The following is a 22009-nucleotide window of genomic DNA, read 5'->3' on the forward strand; positions in this document are numbered from 1 at the left end:
TAATTTTTTTCTGTTTGTTCTTTTTCTCTGCATCGTATCTTCTGTTCTTTATACCTTTTGCTATTCCTCTGGCTTAGGATGAGTGTTTTCATTATCTTATGTTTTTCTAGGTCTAACTGATCATCCTTTTTTTGGTCCACTTTTGTTTGCTAATGTCTCCTTTTTGTTTCCCAGTGGAGCAAACTTAACTGCTTTTTTCTGATTCCTTAACTGAACTTCTCTTGCCATGTAATCCATGACTTCAGCTGTCTTGTCCTGTGGCAAACAGTATTAAAGTGACTAAAAATAGGCAATTTTCCTCTTTTGGATTCATAGGCATTACAGGTTCTACATGTATATTACTGTGGAAGGAAAGGTATACGTACTATTTATGTAAGGTGTTAAGTTATTGGTAAAAATGTAGTATCTTGGTTTAATTCAAAATTTTAGAAAAACTGCTTCACTTGAAAAATGAAAAAATAGCTTGGGGTGGTTTCTTCAGTCTGTCCGCATGTATTTTGTATAGTATTCTAGTGCATCTCAGAGGGCAGAGTGCTGAAGATAGCAAGGTACTAATCCAGCTGTATTGCTACAAAGCAAAACAAATTCCATCTAAAATGTCCTGAGAAACAATTTGCCATAAAATTTCCTTCTGCATATCCACCATCTCCTTGGGATCTCTAAGAGAGGAGAGTCATCCTGCTCTTTCCCTTGACAGGTCTGTAAATTGAAGGGTAAGAGAACCTGGGCGTGAAGGGGATTCAAAGAAAGAAAGAAATCTCCCTCTTGCTGTGCATATAGGGAAATAGGAATTAAGAGAAGTTTAAGTGAAAAGGAGATGGGGTATTCTACATAGATTCAATTAATTACATGCAGAAAAAATACTCTGTTCTCTATGGAAGCCATGGGCCTTCAGAAAGAAAAAAGGGCAGTTAAAGAATGGGTGCATCTTCTTCAGGTTCAAATATTACACCTTTGAATCAATGATGGGTAATGTAAAACTATTTCCATTCTTTCAGAACAGTAAGATGCTGTTTGCAAGAGATATTAATAGACACCATTCTTTATCCCTGAGTGATGGAAAATACCAGTGTGTTTCTGATGACACACTTTCAAGGTATTTTTTTCCTCCTAGAACAACTTTAACTTCTTAGCCTTGGCTTTATTCAGTTTCTTTCATGATAATGCTTTTCTTTGATATGCTTGCCTTTGTTCTGTATCTGAGTACCAGCAAGGCCTGTTACCAAGACAGGAAAGACGGAAAAGTATTCTTTTTGCAGTATCTCTGAACAATTCCTGCAACTTTACCTATGCAGCCTTTGTAAATGAAACTGCTACATCAAAGGAGGAATATAATGTGGATGTATAGGCTTTCAGGTGGTATGGACATCATCTGTCTGAAAAATTATTCTAATTCATGTGGGTTTGGAAAGGATTTTCTGTTTGTTTCCTGTATGGCACGGGATGGTCAAACTACCTTATCCTTGGTATTGTTATTCAGTATCAAATAGCCCATACCAAATAAAACCAGAATGTATTTTTGGTAAGTGAGCAACAGCAGGTTCTGGAGGGTTTAAAATAGATGACATGTGATACCAAGAATAGCCCGGTGCAACTTAGCCGACCTGAGAAACTATTCAAAGAGCAAACCAAAATGGAGGGCAGTTCTATACTCCATGCTTTCACTAACATTTATTTTGCCATTTTTGCATTGTTTTGCTTCAAGCTTTTAATTAAGATTTCGTTGGCTTTGCTGACCCATTTCTATATTGTTAAAGGCAACAGAAAAGAGGCTGCCAGGATAGCAGAAGAGATCTATGGAATAGTCCCAGGTAAAGTAAAAATATGGACGCTCTAACATTTAAATGTGTATTATTTGCTACATTTTTGTAACTTGAGGATTTAAATCATTGAGTTGCCATGAAATGAGGAATCTGTTGCTAAATGCATGGGTGAATGTTTTAACCTGAAGTGCCTTCCATTTCTGGGGTCTTTGCAGTGTCAGTATCTGTTGGCATGATTTAGGTGTGCAAAATATGAGACTCCAACAATTACCCAGCTAGAATGAGGACAACATTTGCTCAAGGCACTGTGGTAAATAAAAAGATTGTTCTCGGAAGCAAGGCATTCTTTAGTGGGCTTAACAGATGATTTTACTAAATAGCTAGCTTTACTGCCAGAGAATATTTAGGGAGAAGTTTTAGCATGTTGATTTTCTGAAAGGAGATACTAGGAGGGTATAACTGATGACTTTATGAATCCAAGCCAAGAACCCCTGTTTTGTTAAATCAGATGATAAAAATGAATACAGCTAAAATTATTCTGAAAAAATATATGGCACGGGAATAGATTGTATTTAGTAGGTCTTTTTTTGTTGTTTGGTTTTTTTTCCCAAGTGATTTTACTCCTTCACATCACTTCCATAATAATGAGTAGACAGGCATTTGCATGCCTGGTAATTCCACTAATTAAAATGACAGTATTTTAAATTTACTAAGACTGAGGACATATTTTCCTACTTGAAGATTCTTATCAGTGTCGTGACATCACAGATTTTTATGTGACTCATTTGTTGGGCCCTTGCTTCATGATGAATAGGGCCACCATGAACAGTGAGCAGAACATGGGTGGTGCGAGATTGCCACCCAAAGCAGAGAGATTAAGATCTGGCCAAGAAAAATACTGCAGCAAAGCATTCTTTACAAAGCCTTTATACACAGGCATGTCTGGGTTATTAATTTACTTGTTATTCTCCAGAACATAATTCCAATAATTTATTACTGTCATTTTTTTTCCAAGTGCCTCCATGCAATTGTAGTCAGACACGTGGCAAACAGCAGTTTTTCCGTCATGCAGGTTCTTACTGAAGTGCCTTGAAGTTTAGCAGACCGCAGCATATTTTTATCTGCAAGCTGCCATTTGCAAAAAGCCATTAAGGATAATCTTACAAAACCTAAGATCATGTGATGCTGTTGCTGGGGCACTATATTGGATTACAGGCGGAGCTTCACAGCCTTTTCTCTTTGCAGTGAAGGAGCGCAGCAGCAGCAGCAGCAGGGCTGCTTAATTTCTCTGTAGACATTTAAAAAGACACAGTGTTTTCAGACATGTCACTCACAGCTGTGAAGGGAAGAAGTGCCCCATATGGGAACTATATTTGCCACACGTTTCAGGGAGGTAGGTTGCTGTGGCTAGCATGGAAGTATGCAGCAGCATGTGTTTTCATGGTGAGGCATGCGTGTGCATCCACATGCATTGTAAATGCATGTGACGTGCACTGGCACATGCTATACTGGATGCATAAAAGGTTAAAAAAGGCACTGCAGCTCTGCTGTCTGAGTTACTTCGGAATCTTCCTGCTGTACAGGGGCCCTGGGTTTTGTCCCTTGCAATGTCTTCTGACTTTCTGAACTGAGCTTGCCTTTTTCAGTCACCAGCATGACGAGGGATGTGGGGGGTTTTTGGGTGTTTTCAGGAAAATGTTTCTCAGTCCCTACCTGGTTCCTGTTTCCATCATTTTGCCTGGCGTGTCCTACTTGGTCCTTAGCAGTCTGGTTGTATATTGTGCTGGCTGGTCTTTCCATGCCAGCTTGCTGCCCTAGGAGCCCCGGCACAGCTCCTTAAATAAATGGGAACAAAAGTAGTAACTAAAGTTAAAGCCGTAACCCCATGAGCTGAAGTGCATCCCGGTTCTCGGGTAACAAAAGGAGACTCCCTTGGCCAAGGCTGAAACCTCTGCTGTGTCCTTGGCCTCGGGTCCCCAGGGATGTGTCTGTGTTGATTTCTCCCTGCCTTGGGTTAACACCTGAAATGGAGATAAATCGCCCTTTCCATTCTCTCTGGTGTGCGCCGTAGCTGAAAAAATTAAACAAGACAAGGGTTTCAAATACAGTGCTCATGGGCTTGCTGTACAACAGAGCATGAATGCAAACACTGGTATTGCTTCTGTCCTGTGGCACTGTAAATGCAGCTGGCCTTTGGAGAAATACTCACTACACACTGTGTTGTGGTACGGTTATAAATTTTAATATAGGGCAAGTAAATTTGCTCTCTACTTGAGTTGCAGGGATTTAACCTGGGCTGACGGACTATGCCTGTAGGTAGTAGCTAGGCTAAGGAATTTTTTTTCGTGGCACATGAATAGATTAAGATAAGGAAAAGGGCAGGCTAGCCTACATGAAGGAGTCTGAACAGTTCAACAACTCAAAATGATTAAGGAAGAAAAGTAAAGCCTCAGGCAGAATTTATTTTTTCCATGTCTTTTCTGAAACCTTCCAGTGAGGAGGAGGATGAAACCTGTTACCTGGTAGTCTGAGCTGAGGATATTATTTATGAAATTGTCAGTTCAGGAAATAAAACTGCCAGGGACATGCCAGAATTCATTTGACAGACAAGTCATCCCTGCATCTCCCTGCTATGAGTCTCTTAATGACGTGCAAGAGAAGCTGGAATATGATTTGTGACAACAGCTCCCTAGGAAAGACGGAGGCTGATATGGTTTTGAATAGGAGAATTGCAGGGCTCTGAAGTCCCCGGGTGAGTCCCAGCAGCACTAAACTCGTGGTCTTTGCTGAAGCATGTTTTTAGCTTTTTTTAAAAGTTCTGCCAAGAAGCTTTTGTTTAGGTCCCTTAGTGAGCGGCCAGCTTTCTCAGGAGCGCTGAGCCCTCAGCTGCTCTGCTGAAATCAATTTATCAAACAGTTTCACCGCTGACCCCCACATTGATTTCAGCCCCAATCTGCGTTTACACGCAGCTGTTTTTTCCCTGTCCTCCCAGGATCCTCTTTTGCTGCTTACCTGAATTAACTTCTATGCATTTGGTATTTCAGGCAGCTGGGCAGACCGATCCCCTCTCCACGACGCTGCCTTCCAGGGACGCCTCCTGTCTTTGAAAACCTTGATTGCACAGGTAAAAGCCCACGGGTAAAGAAAAGGTTGGGAAGCAGCGTAGTTTCTGTTGAATTGCATCTCTGAGTTGGTGAGCTGGTAATAGACTGCAGCAGAGCATAAGAGATGCAGTTGCATAAATAATAGATTTGCGTGCATGCCTTTGGGCGTGTATTAGTTTGCTTAGTTAGGATGCTGGGGACAAGTCCAGGACAAAGACTGTTACAGCTTGTAGCTTGCTGTTTGATAAACAATCCCTGGGTTCTTTCTCAGTGGTAAACCATGCAAACTGGGCTTGGGAATAGGGGCAATATATATATATATCAGCTATTTAAAGAAAATGGGTGGAAAGCTGTAAAAGTACATCTTGCTTTATAAAACAGCAAGCATGGTCTTCCTAAAGAGAGAGCTGTCAGCCTTAAACCCTCTGCTCCAAATGAAACCAAGAGTTCAGGCAAAAGAAAGAGAAGAGGAAAGAATATACTAGAAAGGACAAGAAGCTGGATCTGAAAGTGGGCAGCTGGACAGAGACAGGTTATGGTTCTTCATGCTTTGCCAACTGCCTTCCTTGCCACCTCGGCTTAAACTCAGTGCCCTCACCTGGCGTGGGTGAGCAAGTGCCCCCCCCAACATACCCAGTCAAGACAACTGCAGGGAAATGAATTCCCTGAGTGTAAGCTCTGTGACTTGGCCATCAGACCTTTTATATTCAAGGTAAATAATTTTTACCAGTGAGGCCACAGCTCGAATGGACAACGGCCTCCTGGAGCGGAGCCGCCGGTGTGAAAGCCTCCGCCCTAGACGTGTATGGAGGCATGGCTGCAGCTAAAACAGGTTGTGGTTTAGAGCCAGTATTCCCCCTCTCATTCCCTGATCCCTCTTTCCTTCACCTGCTGATATCAAATGATTTCATGGAAAAGGAAGTGATGGAAGTTAGAGATAATAAGGAAGAGGGCTTATTCATTTGGGGCTTTGCCGGTTTTCTGACCCCCTCTCTCTCCATGTATGCTGACCTTACACCATCTTATTCGTGGGGCTACACTATTATTGTGGTTACACACTAGATGCCCCAGTTACACACTGATCATGGTTATACACTAGAGAAGCAGCTGGTGTTGTGGCTATACATTATTTAGTTAATCCACCCTTTCTCCTTCTCCTGAAGACATTTAATTTGGGGAGTGAAGGATGAGGGTCCCTACTGATGAAAAGAGATCAAGGGAGCAATGTCTGTAGAGACTGAATTGGAGCTGATTCACCACAGTGTGATAAATGTAGGGATGAAGCTGTTCATGGAGCAGCATAATCATTGCTCATTGCTTCAAATATACTTACACCACTAGCCTAAACTTAAATACGGAGCGGTACTTCAGAGTGTATGTGGGACACTGAGAAGTCTCTGCCGTAGGACCATAGGTTTCAAGAGAGGCAGTGAGGCTTCTGCTCCCCAGGGGATGCCCGGACATAAGGGAACAATGGAGCGCTGGAGTTTTAAAAGAGCTCAAAAACTCGCCAATGCCTGTTCTAGCACTGAAAGAAGATTTTTCAGATACATTGGGAAGAGTTTATAAACATCTGAAAACAAGGTTTAACATGAGCAGTGTTTGGCAAACAGCTATAGTAAGGTCTACAACTTGATCTTCATTTTGTAATGGAAGGGATTGCTGTTTTGCCTTTCACTTGCAATGACTGAGTTTAATTTTAAAAAAATAAATATGAATAATGATTGAGAATATGATTCTATGACTAGGTCTCCTCTTTTTATCAGGTCTATCTAGAAGACTTTCCTCTTGAAGGAATATGCTGATCATTAAGTATAAAACATCTATACAATTAGAAAATGGAATGATCTCAACATTTTTTCAAGGTTTTATCTACTCCCCTGGCACTGATGTAATGGACGGGAAATTTTTAGCGACAGCCTTTGCATTAACAGTGCTTTCACGTAACTGAAAAAGCCATTGTTTTTCTATCATAGAATTTCTATCTTAAAGAGGTTACGGTGGCTGCTTTTAATGCTCCTTGCACGGGGACTGGTGACGTTGACAGCGCCCACGGACCCCGGTTTCTGCCCGCCACGAAGTGCGCTGCTGCCACCTCGTGAGCACGTCGGGCGGAGACCGAGTGGGTTTGTCACAGAGCACCAGGCGTCGAGGGGAAAATGGAGCTGCTTCCAGGCCTCTTCTCACAGGTGGCTGTGAAATCTTCAGTACCAGGAGACTTAGCTGCATTCTGGGGAAAACGCATATGCCAGCTGCTTTCTCCTTTGTGAACATGCCTGGCTTCTGCTTGTGCAGGAATAGATGTACGAACTGTCATTTAGGGAAATACCTGCAATAAGGCATTTGTAAATCACAGTTCTTTATTCCAGTGTAAAACGTTTCCTGGGTGGTCAAATAAGAGGGGCTGATTCATGGGTGGAATTTGTCATCTCACCTATGTTATGGGTTTACCAGGTACTTGCTACCTGTGAGTAAAACACACTGGGCACCCCCTAAAGTCAGTGGGAGTATTTTTAGGACACGATTCACCTGACCCACTAGAAACAGCTGGTTTAGCGTGGGATGGATCGTGTGTATCCTAGGAGCCTGTTTCTCCCCACTGAAGGAGCCGAGGGCTCCCGCCGAGCTGCTGGTACCTCTGCTAGAGGCATCCCCGTTCAGGGAGGTGAATCCCACCAGCTGTAGCTCCTGGTGCCGGACTTAACAGGGAAGGTAACGCCGCCTTTATAAGTTAGAGAAACATGATGTCTGTGGTTGACTGTGCCTTGTAAAGAGCTAGAAATAGAAGGCACAGCTTGTCCTGGCTCCCCCTTTAACCCCATCACCAGCTGCCGCCTTTGGGGACGAGCACCGAACGGCATTAATGCAACCCGTTTACGCACCCAGAGACGCGGCTCTCCCCTGCCGTGGTCCGACCACCCCTGGGACCCGCGCCGGCCTCGGGGGGAGCCGCGTGGTTCGGGCAGGGTTTCCCTCTCACGCCCCCCGCCCCGCGTTGCAGGGTTTCGACGTGAACCTGGTGACGACAGACCGCGTGTCGGCTCTCCATGAGGCCTGCCTGGGCGGCCACGTCGCCTGCGCCAAGGTGCTGCTGGAGAACGGCGCTCAGGTGAGTCCGGGGGATGCGGGCGTCTGGACCACGGATGCTCCCCGCATCAGCGGGGATGCGGGATGGGCTGCCCGTGTGGCAGGGCCAGGCTGTGGACAGACGGGAGCGCCTCGGGCAGAACCGGGGGGAAATAAAAGGGTGCTTTGTTTCCACGGGTGATGGATTTGCCTTCCCCCAGTGGCTGCTTGGGTCACCCCGTTATTCTGTTTTGTTCTCCCTCTGTATGTGAAACGTAGTCGGGATTGATGGAAAAGGAATGAGAGGTGCTAGGTGAAAATAACCTTGAAGAAAATTACTTTTTTTCCCCCCGTAACAACCACTGGGATTGCCTCTGTTTTTCTGTGGGATGGTTTGGGAGTCTCATGTAAGTAAAAAGATGTGCTTGAAGCAATGAAACATTTTATCTGCTAATAAAATAACTTTTCCCCCAGTTGGACCTAAGGTACAATACATGTTAAAAATGGAGATACAGGAATGGATGAAGTATTTAAGACTACATTTCATTCAGCTGGGTTTTCAAGTACAATTTATATGGCAAGAAATTGAGCAACACCAAAACAGGCAATCAAGCTACCCTCTGCAGAAGAATATGCATTTGTTAACTTCCTGAACTGAATGCCAAATTTCAATCCCTTGGAAAGATGAAAGGAAAACCCCTTTATGCTCAGTTTTACTTGATTTGGGTATATTAATGGCATTGCCTTTTTATAACTCAGAGAATCGTCTCTGAACTACCTGTTGCTTTCCTAAGAAATCAGCCTATTCCTGGTATAATACGTAGTTCTGATGGTTTTTTTTGGTTTTTGCTTTCACCCCACTCTGTTCATAAATAAAAAGTCAATGGGCTGTTGTCTAGCTTCTGGGAGAAAATGTGCCATTCTGCCACTCTCCTTTCTTGTCGTGCTCTTTATTTCCTTTTTTTTTACCAACCCATTTACTCCACAACAGCTGTCTTGCCATTCTTTCCTCTTTTACCAGTTAAACCAATACCCAGCAGAGAGGGAAACCAAAGAGGTCATTTTCCTTCTTCACTTTTCTCCTTGCTTACCCTTGGTTTTCAGCTTGCTTGAATCGCTGGCCCTGTTGTGAAGTGATGCTGACAGACCCCCAGCGCCTGCAGCAGCTCCAGCCACATCTGCTCAATGAGAGTGCGGGGAGGTGGGATGCAGTGCTGCGCTGCAGGGCTCCAGCATGTAATCTGAAATACAGATACCCCCAAGGCACATCTATTTCTTACTTTGTGCTGGTTTTGGAGCTGTGCAGGATGAGGGATAGTTTAGCTCAGCAATTAGCAGGAGGGGAAGAAAATCAAGGAAGAGTCTGGGATCCGTAATGATGCTGTTGAAACAGAGTGTTAAAAGTCAGAGCTTTGCAATTTCACAAGAGCAAGCTGTACTTTGGGCTCCAAAATCTGAGCAGACACGTCCCCCGTGCTGTGGTACCTGGTATCTCCCCATAGCGTGCTGACTTGCCCACCTCCTGGCCCTGTCACGATTGTTTTCCAGCCAGATCCGTTCCTGCCGCTGGTTTTCCATGAAGGTGAGCAAGCAGAGGAGGCACCGAGGAGCAGGGGCACCTTGTGGGAAAAGGGGTTAACTCATACAGCATCATAAACAAGTTGGTAGTTCAAATGAGAAAGGACAAGTGATATCTAGGATGGTATCAACTGCAGATGGTCCGCTGCTGAATTACCCGGAATAAACCAATAGGTCCTTAAACATCACTGCCTTTCCCTGCTTTAAAGGTAAAATATCCTGCTAGTTAAACTATGTGAGCTAAGGTATTTCTACCCTGGTGCTCCATCCCCTTTGCAGTGCAGGGGATTGAAGATACTCAAGCTGTCCACATAAAAAAAAATTAAAATCTGCGTTTTCTGAGCAACTCTAGGAGGAGCATTCATAGTAGGCAGTGTCGCTGCCTTATGGCACTAGCTATGTGGGAAAGCAGGCAGGCCTCAAAGGAGAATGTTATATATGTTGTGCCACAACACGTAACTCTGAAAGCTGTTAACAAAATCAGTTCTGAAATTAAACAAGCATCTTTTTCCTGGTGCATTTGTGGCGTGCACATGAGGCATGCTGCAAGGGCGTTCCTCTTAAATCAGATTATCCTGAGTGTGTCTTGCTGTTCCAGGTCAATGCAGTCACCATTGATGGGATCACTCCTCTGTTTAATGCCTGCTGCAGTGGCAGCGTGGCCTGTGTCAACATGCTGCTCGAATTCGGAGCCAAGCCGCAGCTCAGGAACCACCTTGCGTCGCCCATCCACGAAGCGGTCAAGAGAGGTAACGTTCAGGTTGTGAGTAAAGCTAACAATGACTGAAGAATACATCTTTTATTGATGTTAAATTTTTTTTCAAAAAAACACTTGTCTGTACTGGTATGGATAAATAGGTTTGGCTTATTCCCAGCCCTTGTGCCTCACTGGCTGTATCTGCAGCACTTCAGTAACGGCCCTTCTTCTCTCCACAGGTCACAGGGAGTGCATGGAGATCCTTCTGGCCCATGAGGTTGACATTGACCAAGAAGACCTGCAGCACGGGACCCCGCTCTACGTGGCTTGCACCTACCAGAGGACAGACTGTGTCAGGAAGCTTTTGGAGCTAGGTACACCTGGAAAAGGGGCCGGGGGAGAGCTGCGGTGGGGTGAGCCCGCGCTGCTGGTCTCTCCAGGCTGCCTCTGCACTGCAGACATCACGGGTTATTTCCACAAAGGGTGTTTGGGCAGCCCGAGCCTGTGAGACTCGTTTGAGGCTATTAAAAATTTCACCTGCATTCATGAGGACTTTACGATTTTTTCAGTAAAAAAAGCCCTAATTACAGAGACCTCCCTGAGACTGTCTGAATGTGAAAATAAAATACTTTCAGTTTTCTAGAATGATGACAGGAAGCACAGACTGTGCTGGCTAATATTGGTGATGAAAATCAACCCTTGATTATGATAAAGTGTCACACTAAGCATTAACTTCACATGCTTCTCAGTGGATGATGAAGACAGCAGTAAAGCTGCTTGAAAGAATAATCACTGCGGGTCCAGGAACAGCCTATGAGCTGGCATAAATTTTTGCTGTGGGTGCACGTTAGCTGACTTGCGCCTGCTCGAAGTGTGGCCCTGCTGTGCCTGGTGACCCTGGGGCAAGCGTTTCCCCTGCTGTGCTCCCGGAGTTATCACAATGAGATACCTAAAGGGTCGTCGTCCGTCCCCCACCCCGTTAATTAGATTAACATAATGTACGTTACATTTTATGTTATTAACAAATTTACAGAGCATATGGTAGGCGTTGAACATCTATGGGGCTGAAGGTCAAGCTGCTCAGTTCTGTCCAGCGCAGACAGGGTTCGGTGGCTCTCAGAGGGCTTTTACACAGCAGGTATTTGACCTGCTGAGTTCTGCACTGCTGCTCTTGAGAGAAATGAGGGAGGCCTGTGTGCCATCCATCCCCATCGTTTATCGAGGCTACTGGTGGAAACCAGCCTGTGTGGTGCAGGTTCGGACAGTTCCTGCTGCCTCCCAGATCTAACCACGTACTCTTGTTCACTCAAGGAGCCAACGTGAACATGGGGAAGCGATTAGACACCCCCCTTCACGCGGCGGCGAGAAAATCCAGCGTGGAGGTAGTTGTCTTGCTGACGGACTATGGTGCTAACCCGAAATGCAGAAATGCTGAACTCAGATGTGCCCTGGATCTCGCCGTACCCAACAGCAAAGTGGAGCAGGCGCTTCTGCTGCGGGAAGGTAGTGGTTTCCTTTCTTCTTCTCTCTTTTTAAGTAGAACAGTATTTATTTCCTTTACCTAAGTACATTTTCTTAACTGCTTTTATAAGTAATGCTCTATATAAGTTCTCTTCTCTACTGATTTCAAGCCTGCAGCACATGACACACAAAGGAGTAAGAGATCTCAGTTTTCTTGCTAGATCTGCCATTAAGTGTTAGGGTTTTAGTGGGTAAATTGGTCAGTTACTCTGTGCTTTCTTTTCCTGTCTACTGATGGAAAATTATACATATTTACCTATCAGGACTCTAAGGATTAAAAACTGCCGTGCGCGTTTATTCACAGATAATATTTTAGTACCACCATCTTGTGTTCAGCCTAGCACGGTGGCTCAATGCGCTGCTTCCCACAGGAAAAGCCAGACGAGCGCGTGTGCCCTCGGTCGCCAGCAGAAAGCAGAGCTGTTTGCCAGGTGGCTCTTCAGCTTCACGGCACGCAGCTCTTCCATGCGGTCCAGGGAGCTGCAATCCCAGCACAAACCAGCTTACTTTCAGCCTTCCTACAATTAATTATCTTTCCAGTCTACTGGAAGAAACCCCTGAGCAGAAATTAATCTCGATCCTCCTGTGCTGTTTTCACCTGCACCACATACAGCCAGAGCTTGATGCACCCAGTAGCAATATCCCTGGGATATGGACGTGCTGAATTAAGTCGTGTCCCCCCCTCCTTTAACCCCCGTGTTTCCCAGCTCGCTGGTACCCCGTTAGTTGGTCTGTGCCCCCCCGGGGCTTTGCCAGCATGGAGGGTGAACGGTGCCCCCCCGCGCAGGCAGCCTGCCACCTCCCTCAGCCTGCTCACTCGCCCCCCAGGCAGCAAAGCACGATGTGCACAGAGAGCCTGCTTCCAGCTGCAGAATATTGTTATTTTTTTTTTATTAATATTGTTAAAGTTGCACGTAGGAATTGTGCTGACCCTCCGCACACAGGTGGGTTTTATGGAGGAAATGAAACATTGGCTTAATACCCTTCTGTCCTGCCCCATTTCTCCACGGCTTTTCATGCAGAGCTTTAACCTGTCGTGTCTAAAACCTTCTGGGAGGACTTTTGCTTGAATGCTTCTCACCTCTTGTGACTTCTGTCCCCATATCTGAGACGTTCAGGGCTCAACATCAGGCAGCGTGAGCAAAGGCAGTACTTGCAGTTGTCCGGCTCCAGTTGCCCTGTGTAAAAGACAGTTTGTGTAGATAAAGAAATATCCCAATATTAATAATTTCCTCTTCCTGAACTTTCTTTTTGATTTCCACTTTCAGCTTGTCGCCCTCTCCTCCCTTACAATCAGAGGCACTGTGGGGGCACTTCAGCCTCTGCAGGCTCTTCACTTGTCAGAAATGAAGTTTCCTCACCTTTCCCCTCAGTCCTGCTTTCAGATACTTTGCTGTATCTAACATCTGCAGCTGCCCTTTCCCCCTGCTTCCGTGTTTTCTGAGGTCCTTCTGTCTGAAATAAGCCCCCCAGTTTTCTTTCTACCCCCTGACTTTTCTGCTGTCGTTACTTAGTTTGCTCCCTTTAACTGCTCCTCTCCTGGCTATTAAGTGATGTGAAATATAAAATGTTTCTGTTTTCCTAACTGCTTTGGGAGATGGTAGCTTCTTCACGTCAGTGACAGCAGTACAAGTGCTCTTTTCTATATAGCCCATATTTTTCTATTAATTTCTTCTCAGAGGGGGCATTATCAGCCTCTTTAGGCTCCTAAATTTTCCTGTAGTAAAAGCACAGGTTACGAAACTTACCTGGAAGGTATAAGGACAGGCTTTTAAGCACACGTCTCTACCTGTTGCTTGCCAAGCACTGCTGTGGTTGCTACTGTTTGGCCAGCAACTGGAGGGGAAGGGCTGAGACACAGCTTGAAAACTGAGCCCCTCCGAGCAGGCGTAAAGCTTCCACCTGGAGCAGCTCCAGCGAGAGGAGCGCGGAGGGGGACCAGAGACGTCGTCACTATCAAGTTGCATTTGCACGTGCAAGCCTGCAGTTGCAGAAGCGACAGGGCCCCGTTTCCAGTGGGTTTGTGCCTGGGGTGCCCCTCACCTGACCCACAGCAGGGTGGGCTGGGGGCTGCGTCCAGCACCGTGCGAACCACTGCCCAGGCGGCTTCACCGTAGTCCAGATGAGTCCTCCCACAGCTCTCCTACCAGCGGACCCTCAGATGTTTAACACGAGTTTTTCACATGCAGCAACCTTTCCCCCAAGGCAAGGGAAGGGCAAAAAGGCGTCTCATCTTTTTATTCTTTTTTCTTTTTTTTTTTTATTTTTTTACCCTCAATGCCTTTTTGCACCAAACTTTTGGAGACTTTCTATCTTCGAGATGTTTTCCTTTCAGTCAGACTTAATTAAAATTGGATGACACATTAAGAAATTATTTTGAGGAGCACTGATAGACTGACTGACATACATACACAAATATTCAGAGACAGCGTGGTCATGTAAAAAGCCTAAGTTGTAGTTACTACTTGTGCAGGTACCTGCTGAGACACCAGCGGTTGGAAGAAGCATGTTCTGTATATATGAACAACTAACTATTTACCATATCCATCCAATTACGGCTGGTCTACACTGAGCACCTCTGCAGCTCCCCGTAATTCCTCTTGTCTTTATCCTCACAACACCGCTGGGTGTTGTCCTGTATCCTGAGCAAGGGCTATGCATCCTGGCGCTCTCTCTCCAGTGCAGCCACCTTAATGGTATTTTAAGTATTTGCTCAAGAAAAGATGCAGGAAAGCCTAGCCATGCATGCAGAAAAAGGTTTTTAGTGCTTATAGTTTTCAAATCACTGAACCAACTTTGACAACATAAATTAAATATGAACAATAATGTATTTAGCTCTCCCTGACTTCAGCAAGTCATTGTGTAGTGCTTGATCTGATTTTCAAATCTTGCTGGTGTTTGTTGCTTTCTGACTTATATCGTTGGTGGGGCTGGGGGTTCTTGTTCTTGCCTTTTTTTTTTTTCCAGGTCCTGCCAGCCTTGCCCAGCTATGCCGGTTGTGTATCAGAAAGCATCTGGGTCGGTCGTGCCTATATGCAGTCCACAAGCTGCACCTACCTGAGCCACTTGAGAACTTTCTCCTTTATCGATAAGTCTGTGACTATCTTTACCCTGGAAAAGAAAGAGGAACAAATGGTTGTTTACTCCAAAACTATTATATCAAAGAAAAAAATCAAAGACATCATTTACTGTCTACTGTGGATACCAAATATTAGCTGCTACATGACATTGCAAATTGAAAACACCTTTCACAGTGAATGATATTATGGGTACAGTTCCCTCACAGTCTATTGCCACATCCACTTATGCCAGCCTGAGAAGTTTTAGTACATGAACAACGCACTTGACATGTTTGTAGATGCACACATCCATCCACCCACCCACAGGCGCACACAGAGATTTCCTCTGCATTTAGTGTTATATTTATTCATGCAGTATCTGTGCATCTTCCTTGTCTTGCCTATCCAATCTCACTGTCAAAAATCAAGGTAGTGGCTGTTATTCTTCCACTAGTGTGAGAATGAAAGCCTCCAGTGCCCAACGTCAGCCATATATGATATATTGCACATCTTTTGTTCGCATCCTGCCATCTCTTTCCCATAGTCTAGTGGAGCTGCAGCAACTTCCAGCAGGCTCTGGCTGTCCAGCCACTGCACATGCCCTCGTCCTCAGCCCAGCTGCCCCCAATGCTAACACATCTTGTCCTCTGAAGTGCAAGTGATGTTACTAAAGCAGGTGTGGGGTGTTTGGAGTAAGCCCACAAAAATGTGTGAAAGTCTTAAAAAAACTTCATCTCTTCTAAAAAATTCCCTCCTAAGCTATATCACCTGAGATCTGGCTGCATTCATTACACGAATAATTTTTCTTAGCTTAATTCCAGGATGGAATTGCAAATGTTTTCATAGGCCCAGCAGGTCAGCTTTCAAGGTCTGTCCTTTGCAAGGTTTAAAGAAAAGCAAAGGAATGTGTTGCTGCTCTTTTGAGCTTTGCATGCTTTGATGTTTCTCAAGATAAATCCTCAGACTGTAGAGCCAGAGAGAAGCAGGGCCCCTAAGGATGATTGTGCATCACCCAAATGTTCTCCTTGTTGGATATTGCTCACCAGGAGGAGAAGTTTGCAGGCTTGTCTGCTCCCTCATCCCCTAGTCGAGAGGTTTTCATTACCTCCCTGGGAAAAGGGATTTTTGAGGTCTTACGACTTTGCCCATTGTGGTATTACTTTAAATATTGTCAGGGTTAGCAGCCTGGACAAAGCAGAGCTAAGAACATGCATCTCTTTGAGCTGAGAAATGCGGAATCCAGTGACTGGTGCAATGCCTGCATTGCTCTGTAAATATTTGTTTATTTTTCCTGTGGAGGTTGTTCTGAGGGGTGAAATGTTTCTTCAGACCTGAGTTTAGGTAAACTTCTGCCATGAGACAGGTGATGGTGTTTCACTAGTTGTAGTAAAATGGGAAGTCGGAGAGTCTGTCTCCATTTTGCTCAACTTCACAGGTTCAAGAGGCTGATGACACATTTTCGGGCTATGAGATGTAGTGGTTTCATTACGACCTATGCATGCTGGTATCAATTTTCACTGCCCATACATCTTAAGTCAGGGGGAATTGGCCTGCTGGAGCCTGAATACGGGACTGGCTTCCAGCAGCCTTTGAGATCCTGTGCCTGCTCCAGCAGCAGCAGCCTCTCTGGGTCGATGCTAATCCCTTAATTTCACCATGACAGTCTCCCTCTCTGAGACATAGGTCTAAAGTTTCCCATACTTTCTTATGATTAATTCAGCACAAATAAGAGAAATTGTGCTCCCAGCAGTTCATGAGACTGGACCTGCAATTTTACAGCCAAAAATGAATGCAGTTTTCAGTCTGTGTTTGCACATATTGAATGCTATCTGACAGCAAGAGCTATTGCCCATAAAGGTGTCAGTGACATGAATGACCTTGTATAGTACAGTATATCATGAATCTCAGAGATTTGAACTCTAAATTCTCAAGGGCCTCTGAAAATCAAATACTATCAAGAAAGAAATGTCTATATTAATCTGATGTCAGCAGATCTCTCTCAGTCTTATCTTTACTACCAGCTCACCTACTCTGTTTATAAGGTGGCAGTCAGAATACCATCCGCTATCTAAATAGAGAGAGAGAGCCTCAGCTGTGTGGGTTGTCAGACTTGCACTGCAATCAAGAAGCTAAAGCAATTTATGGAATCTATTTCGGCGTGTGTAATACTGAATTGATTTTCTACTGTGATCATCAATGAAAGCAGTATTTCACTTGCATAGGATTTTAAATTGAAAAAATGTATCTCCATTAAGGAAATGCAAAGTCTATTCAGCCTCTCAGGAAGGTTTATGTTAAGAAGCAGCAGATGCTGCCCTATATTTATTGCTGATATTAGCTTCCCATCAAAAAATCACCTCACCTTTGCTTCCTCCTGGAGACATCATTCTTCCTGAAATTCTGTATATCAGAGACTCTGGAGGGAACACAGCCTTAATAAATCAGAAGAGAAGCTCAGAAGTCCTGACATTAAGAAATTTTATTAGAAACTTTACCTAGGCTTTCTTGCTCTTATTTCAAATGATTGAGCTACCCATTTAATTCTCATTGACTGTGCTTTGTGTTGTAACAATACACGGAAATATTACTGAGGAAATAGCTGGAGGAGGTATTTCATTTTTTTTGCAAATATGCCATCTCATGTGAGAATAGGGAAAGACTGGGACAATTTTCTAGGACGCTACTGAATCCTGTTGGTGATTTTTCAGAATGAGTTTGAACAACATCTGTCAGGTGCTTTTTCCCAGGCAGGAGAAGGGCTGACTAACCTCACAAGTTCTTTTTCCTCCAAAACAGGTGGTGTCTCCTCTGTCATTCTATGTTCTTTGACAGAAACCAGTTATTTGGGTAACATATGGTTTTCCTGGCAACACAGACATTTTTCTGTGCTGCAATGTCCACTGCTATACCACATCCCTCTGACTTTACCCCCAACAACTGCCAGTACATCTGCTTCAGTGAAAAGTGCTTCTTATCTCAACAGGAATGATTACACGATACACTGACTATTGGAAAAGTTTTACGGAACCACAAACACTTACTGATTCCTAGTACAGACACTGACTTGCAGCGTAAACGCGAGCTTGCGCTATGGATGCTCGCGAGCCATAAAGCCCCCGGTCCTGAGTGTATTTTGCAGGAGTGGCTTAAATAGGTTACTGATGTGCAATATAATCCCCAAAGACTTCCTTTAATCTTTCTCAATCTGTTGGGCCACTTTTCAGTTTTCTTATCCATCTATTAGGAGAGATCCAGTGTGGACTCAGAAATGCCAGTGATGAGGACCTCACAGATCTCAACCTGATCAGATGTTGGCTTCAAGCCATTGTTCATTACTCAGTGTATGTCTATCATTGCTCATGATCCAAAGCAAAACAAAATTAAATGGACTTTGTATCAGCCCTGTCTTTATCTTTAAAATAAGCAGTCTTCAAATCTATGTTCTTTCTACGAGTAGATGCATTCCCATGTTTCCAAACAGCTTTACAATCCCTTTTTTTTTTCCCCCACTGTATCTTTTCTCACACCACTAAGCTCTTGTTCATGAGCATGTCTTTCCTGATCAGCTTCTCCTGGATTCACATATTTCTCCTCTGTCACTAAGGAAATGGTTTTTAGTTTCCTCCTTGAGGAGTCTCACTCTTCAACAGCAGGCATTTTAGCCAAGGTCAACCTGTCTCCTTGTCTGGCGTGTTATTTCTCTCGCTCACCAGGCTGCTGTGTTGGGGTCCCCCCTCTGAACCTGCACGTCTCAGCCCTCCCTAGCCCCGGGGGAGGGCACTGGTGTTCGAAGAGCCGTCACCCCTTGGGACGTGTCCTGCTCACAGGCTTTTCAGCTGGCACATCCTTGTGGGAGCAGGACTGTACTACCCACCGTGTTCATGCAGAGCTGGAGCAAGTCATTTTGCCGTGCTGGGTGCTGCCTGGGCTAACTCCAGGCATGGCTCCCCTACTTGCTGTCCTGCTGGCTGCACATGAGTGGTTTTCTCTGTGTCTGATCACAGCAAGAGACATGCCGCTGTTGTTCACAGTTTGCATGAATCTGTAAAGAAAGACAGTTGTGGTGATGCTCTTCTTGCTGTCCCCTTGTCGCTATCTCAGTACCCTGGCCCGAAACCTGGCTCCACAGGTTTCCTTGTAGCTTGAGAGCACTTTTTCCCAGAGTCTCATCTGCAAGCAGTCTGGCTAACGGGCCGCCTCCTCGGGGACATACAACAGTGAAAAATAGACCAGCACATTTTGAAAGGGTTTAACGAACAATGTTTCTGATGGTAGGCAGGAAAAGAAAAAATACATTCTAATTTGGCCCCTAAAAGATCCTTGCTTTGGTCTCCTCACCAACCTCTTGGGTTCAAGCTGCTTCCAGGAAATCCTGTCTCAACGTTTCATAGTAGGTGTCCCTGATTTTCTGTCTGTCCAACAGAATCTCCCATTCAGAGTGAAATTAAAAAGGGGGGTAGGGGGAGAATGCTAAACTGCTGAAACTTGTGGTCATACTCTAGGAGCTGAAATTCTCCACATCTGCCTCGAGGTGCCGACATCTTACCTTCCCAGGCAGATGCAGGCTCTGAGGGAGGCTGTCCATCCATCCATCCATCCATCCACCTACGTGCTCCCTCTTCTTGTGACAGGACATGCCCGTGCCACTTTGGACAGGGGGACTGGGGGCTCGTCCCCTCCCAACTCTGCCTTCCCCCAGGGAACTCAAGCCTGGTCAACATCCACCTCGTTGCATTTAGACTTCTCGCCACTCATGCTAGAAATTAGTGTTGTGCTGCCCCTGTGCAAACCCCTGTGCAGGGGACCAGCGTCCCCTCCGTGCCACTCGCTGTCCTCTGCTTGCTGTCTACTCTGCAGGGCAGGAGGCACAGGGGCTGCCCGACACCCTTCTGTCCCAAATCTGACCTCTGTGTCCTGCAGCACAGCTCTGCTATTGGCATTTAACAACCCTCTAGTCCTTACCGGATTGAAAACTCTGGTGGTGTGTCCCAGCAGAGTGTTAGGGCAAGACTGATGCTAATGAAAATGAAACACATTTGCTGACTCTTAGCTGAAAAAATCTGGCTGACCTATATGCTGGGCTGGCAGTTCATGATGCCTTTGTACATTTTTTTCAGAAATTAACATTTTTCACACACCAATTGCTCCTCACTGTGATTTTTTTAATGTTCTGCAAGAGATGTGTAATATGTTAATGTCAAATATAGATTATTCCACACAGACTTTCTGTCTAATATGATTTCTATTTCTTGAAAATTCCTTTACCCTTAAATTTTATACCATTTGTAGAAACTCATGAGGCACATTGCAAGCAAACGGAAAACGGCATCAGGCTTGGAATTGAAAAATCTCCAATAAAAGGTACCAGGAACTGTGGAAGAAAGCGTAATTCACCTATTCATTTGGGAATAACATCTGCAAGGGAGAGAGAGATGAATCAGCAGAGCACGTCATGCTAGCAATTTAACAAGTCAGCCAAAGCAACACATCAGTCAGCAAACCATTGCAACTAATACGTATACTGACTAGCAATGGATCAAGTTTCATGTGTGAAAGATTTTGAAGTTATTTTTCAGTGAATTAAATGTATATATCCAGAACTTTGATTCACAGCAATTAGAACAGAACTATTGTAAATACCAAAACCCAGCGCATAGTCAATATAGCAATTTTTGTCATTATGCACCAAGTCTGTGATATTATCTTTTACAAATTCGGGCTACCAGAATCACAATCGCTAACTTGGCTCATTTTCATTCAAGTGCAAAACTGAAGTCTGAGAAATACAATTATGTTCCAGCTGTGTAAAAAAGTAAAGGGATTTTGGTGTTTATCATAATGAGGTATTGAATGCTTTTGGCTACAAGATGTACTGAACTCTGTGGTGACTAGAAACAGGGGAAAAAAATGAAACTCCCAAACCAGTCTTTGTGGGGAAGACAGGGTTTGGGTTTAAATCCATGTTTTCTTGAAACAATCTAATGGAGTAATATACAGGGCTTTCTTGTATTGGCCTTTCTCCCAGGCAGAGAGATTCGGTGGAAAAGGTCTGAAGTCGGCGAGAGAAGAAATATCCTGCCCTTTAATAGCTTTTCAGGCCTGGAGGCTGTGGCTATTTCATCTGATCTCCTCTGTAAGGCAAGCCACAGGACTCACCCAGTAACCATGCTAACCAAGACTGTGCTTTGGGCGACAGTGTGTTTTAGGAAAGGCGGAGGTCAAGCTCCCCCAGCCGCCCCGGGAGCCGCTCCTCTGCTGTTCCAGCCCCAGCTCTGAGGAGGTGGTGGGATAAGGGTTGTCTTCTCCTTGGCACACATCTGTTCTTGCCCAGAGCCAGGAGCTACTGCCGCTGCCGCCGCCAGCGAGGTGGTGTGCCATGCCGGAGGGGGGTGCCTGGCCAAAGCCGGCTCTTAGTGCCTGAGATTCTGGTAACCCACACTTGTAGAAAAGAAGATGAAAAATAAGGTCAGTAAGGACAAAAACTGCTATTTTGACTACGTGCTGGGTTTTCTGGTGTTTGGCAGGTGAATTCTGCAGCATCCTGCCATATTTTTAGCTGTATGCTACCAGGGGCTTGCTGGCAGTAAGTTTTTGTGGTGGATGGTTCATTTTCTGCCAGGTTTACCTGCTGGCTATGGAGGTTAACATGCCGTAACAGTGTAGAAATTAGACAGGATGGGAAGGGAGGGAGAATTAGAGATTTCCAGAGATAACTTGTTCTAACATATATTTTCTGTCCCAGGAGTATTTGTGAGTAAAATGTGCTTTTTTCTCCTAGGAAGAGAAGAATTAACAAGTCCACAGGCCTTATGACTTACTCACTGTATGATGCCCATGTTGCGCTCCACCAGCTTCACAAACATTATTCAAACTTTTTTTTTTTCCTAAGGTGGTAAGGAACATGCTTTATGATTTGTATTTGGAGAAGGGAGATGTATGAACTTACTGAATCCTGGAGAAAGTTAGTTTAGAGCTAGGATGTTAACAATCCTTGTTCACTGCACTTTTCTTGCACTAGGTACTGACTAAACACGTATTTTACTCCAGTCACAGTGAACAAATGGTTATAGGTAGTGACAAAGGCCCTGCATTTCTTTGAAGGCTGGTGTAGCAATCCCCATGAGGGTGATAGAGTGTATTAGCATTGGAAACAAGGTGTATTTTTTTCACATTTTATGCATTAACAAAAAAAAAAAGTATACCAACTAGTTATGGCAACTG

The 22009-nt window shown here is 44.7% G+C and overlaps 1 protein-coding gene across 4 annotated transcripts; it reads left to right on the top strand.

Moving 5' to 3' along the window:
- The first annotated feature begins 1052 nt into the window (after positions 1-1052).
- On the top strand, positions 1053-20010 carry ASB11 (ankyrin repeat and SOCS box containing 11). Of its 4 annotated transcripts, none has more exons than XM_069770339.1 (7): positions 1254-1811; positions 4808-4887; positions 7869-7976; positions 10110-10260; positions 10448-10582; positions 11520-11711; positions 14697-20010. In XM_069770339.1, exons 1-7 carry the CDS (start codon positions 1562-1564, stop codon positions 14819-14821), a joined length of 1041 nt encoding a protein of 346 aa, XP_069626440.1. In that variant the 5' UTR covers positions 1254-1561; the 3' UTR covers positions 14822-20010. The 4 variants fall into 4 exon arrangements, with proteins under 4 accessions (XP_069626442.1, XP_069626440.1, XP_069626443.1 ...); XM_069770342.1 differs by lacking the exon at positions 1254-1811 and adding an exon at positions 3014-3156; XM_069770341.1 differs by lacking the exon at positions 7869-7976 and having other exon boundaries at positions 1053-1811.
- Positions 20011-22009: the final 1999 nt, after the last annotated feature.

The sequence above is a fragment of the Haliaeetus albicilla genome, chromosome 25 (genome assembly GCF_947461875.1).
Source record: "Haliaeetus albicilla chromosome 25, bHalAlb1.1, whole genome shotgun sequence".
In the NCBI taxonomy this organism is placed as follows: Eukaryota; Metazoa; Chordata; class Aves; order Accipitriformes; family Accipitridae; genus Haliaeetus; species Haliaeetus albicilla.

Excerpts from the sequence above, each read along its gene's own strand:
- ASB11 (XM_069770339.1), top strand. The coding sequence starts at position 1,562 with ATGACATGTGATACCAAGAATAGCCCGGTGCAACTTAGCCGACCTGAG. Across the intron at positions 4,888-7,868 it reads TGAAAACCTTGATTGCACAG|GGTTTCGACGTGAACCTGGT; the intron begins GTAAAAGCCCAC and ends CCCGCGTTGCAG. Across the intron at positions 7,977-10,109 it reads TGCTGGAGAACGGCGCTCAG|GTCAATGCAGTCACCATTGA; the intron begins GTGAGTCCGGGG and ends TTGCTGTTCCAG.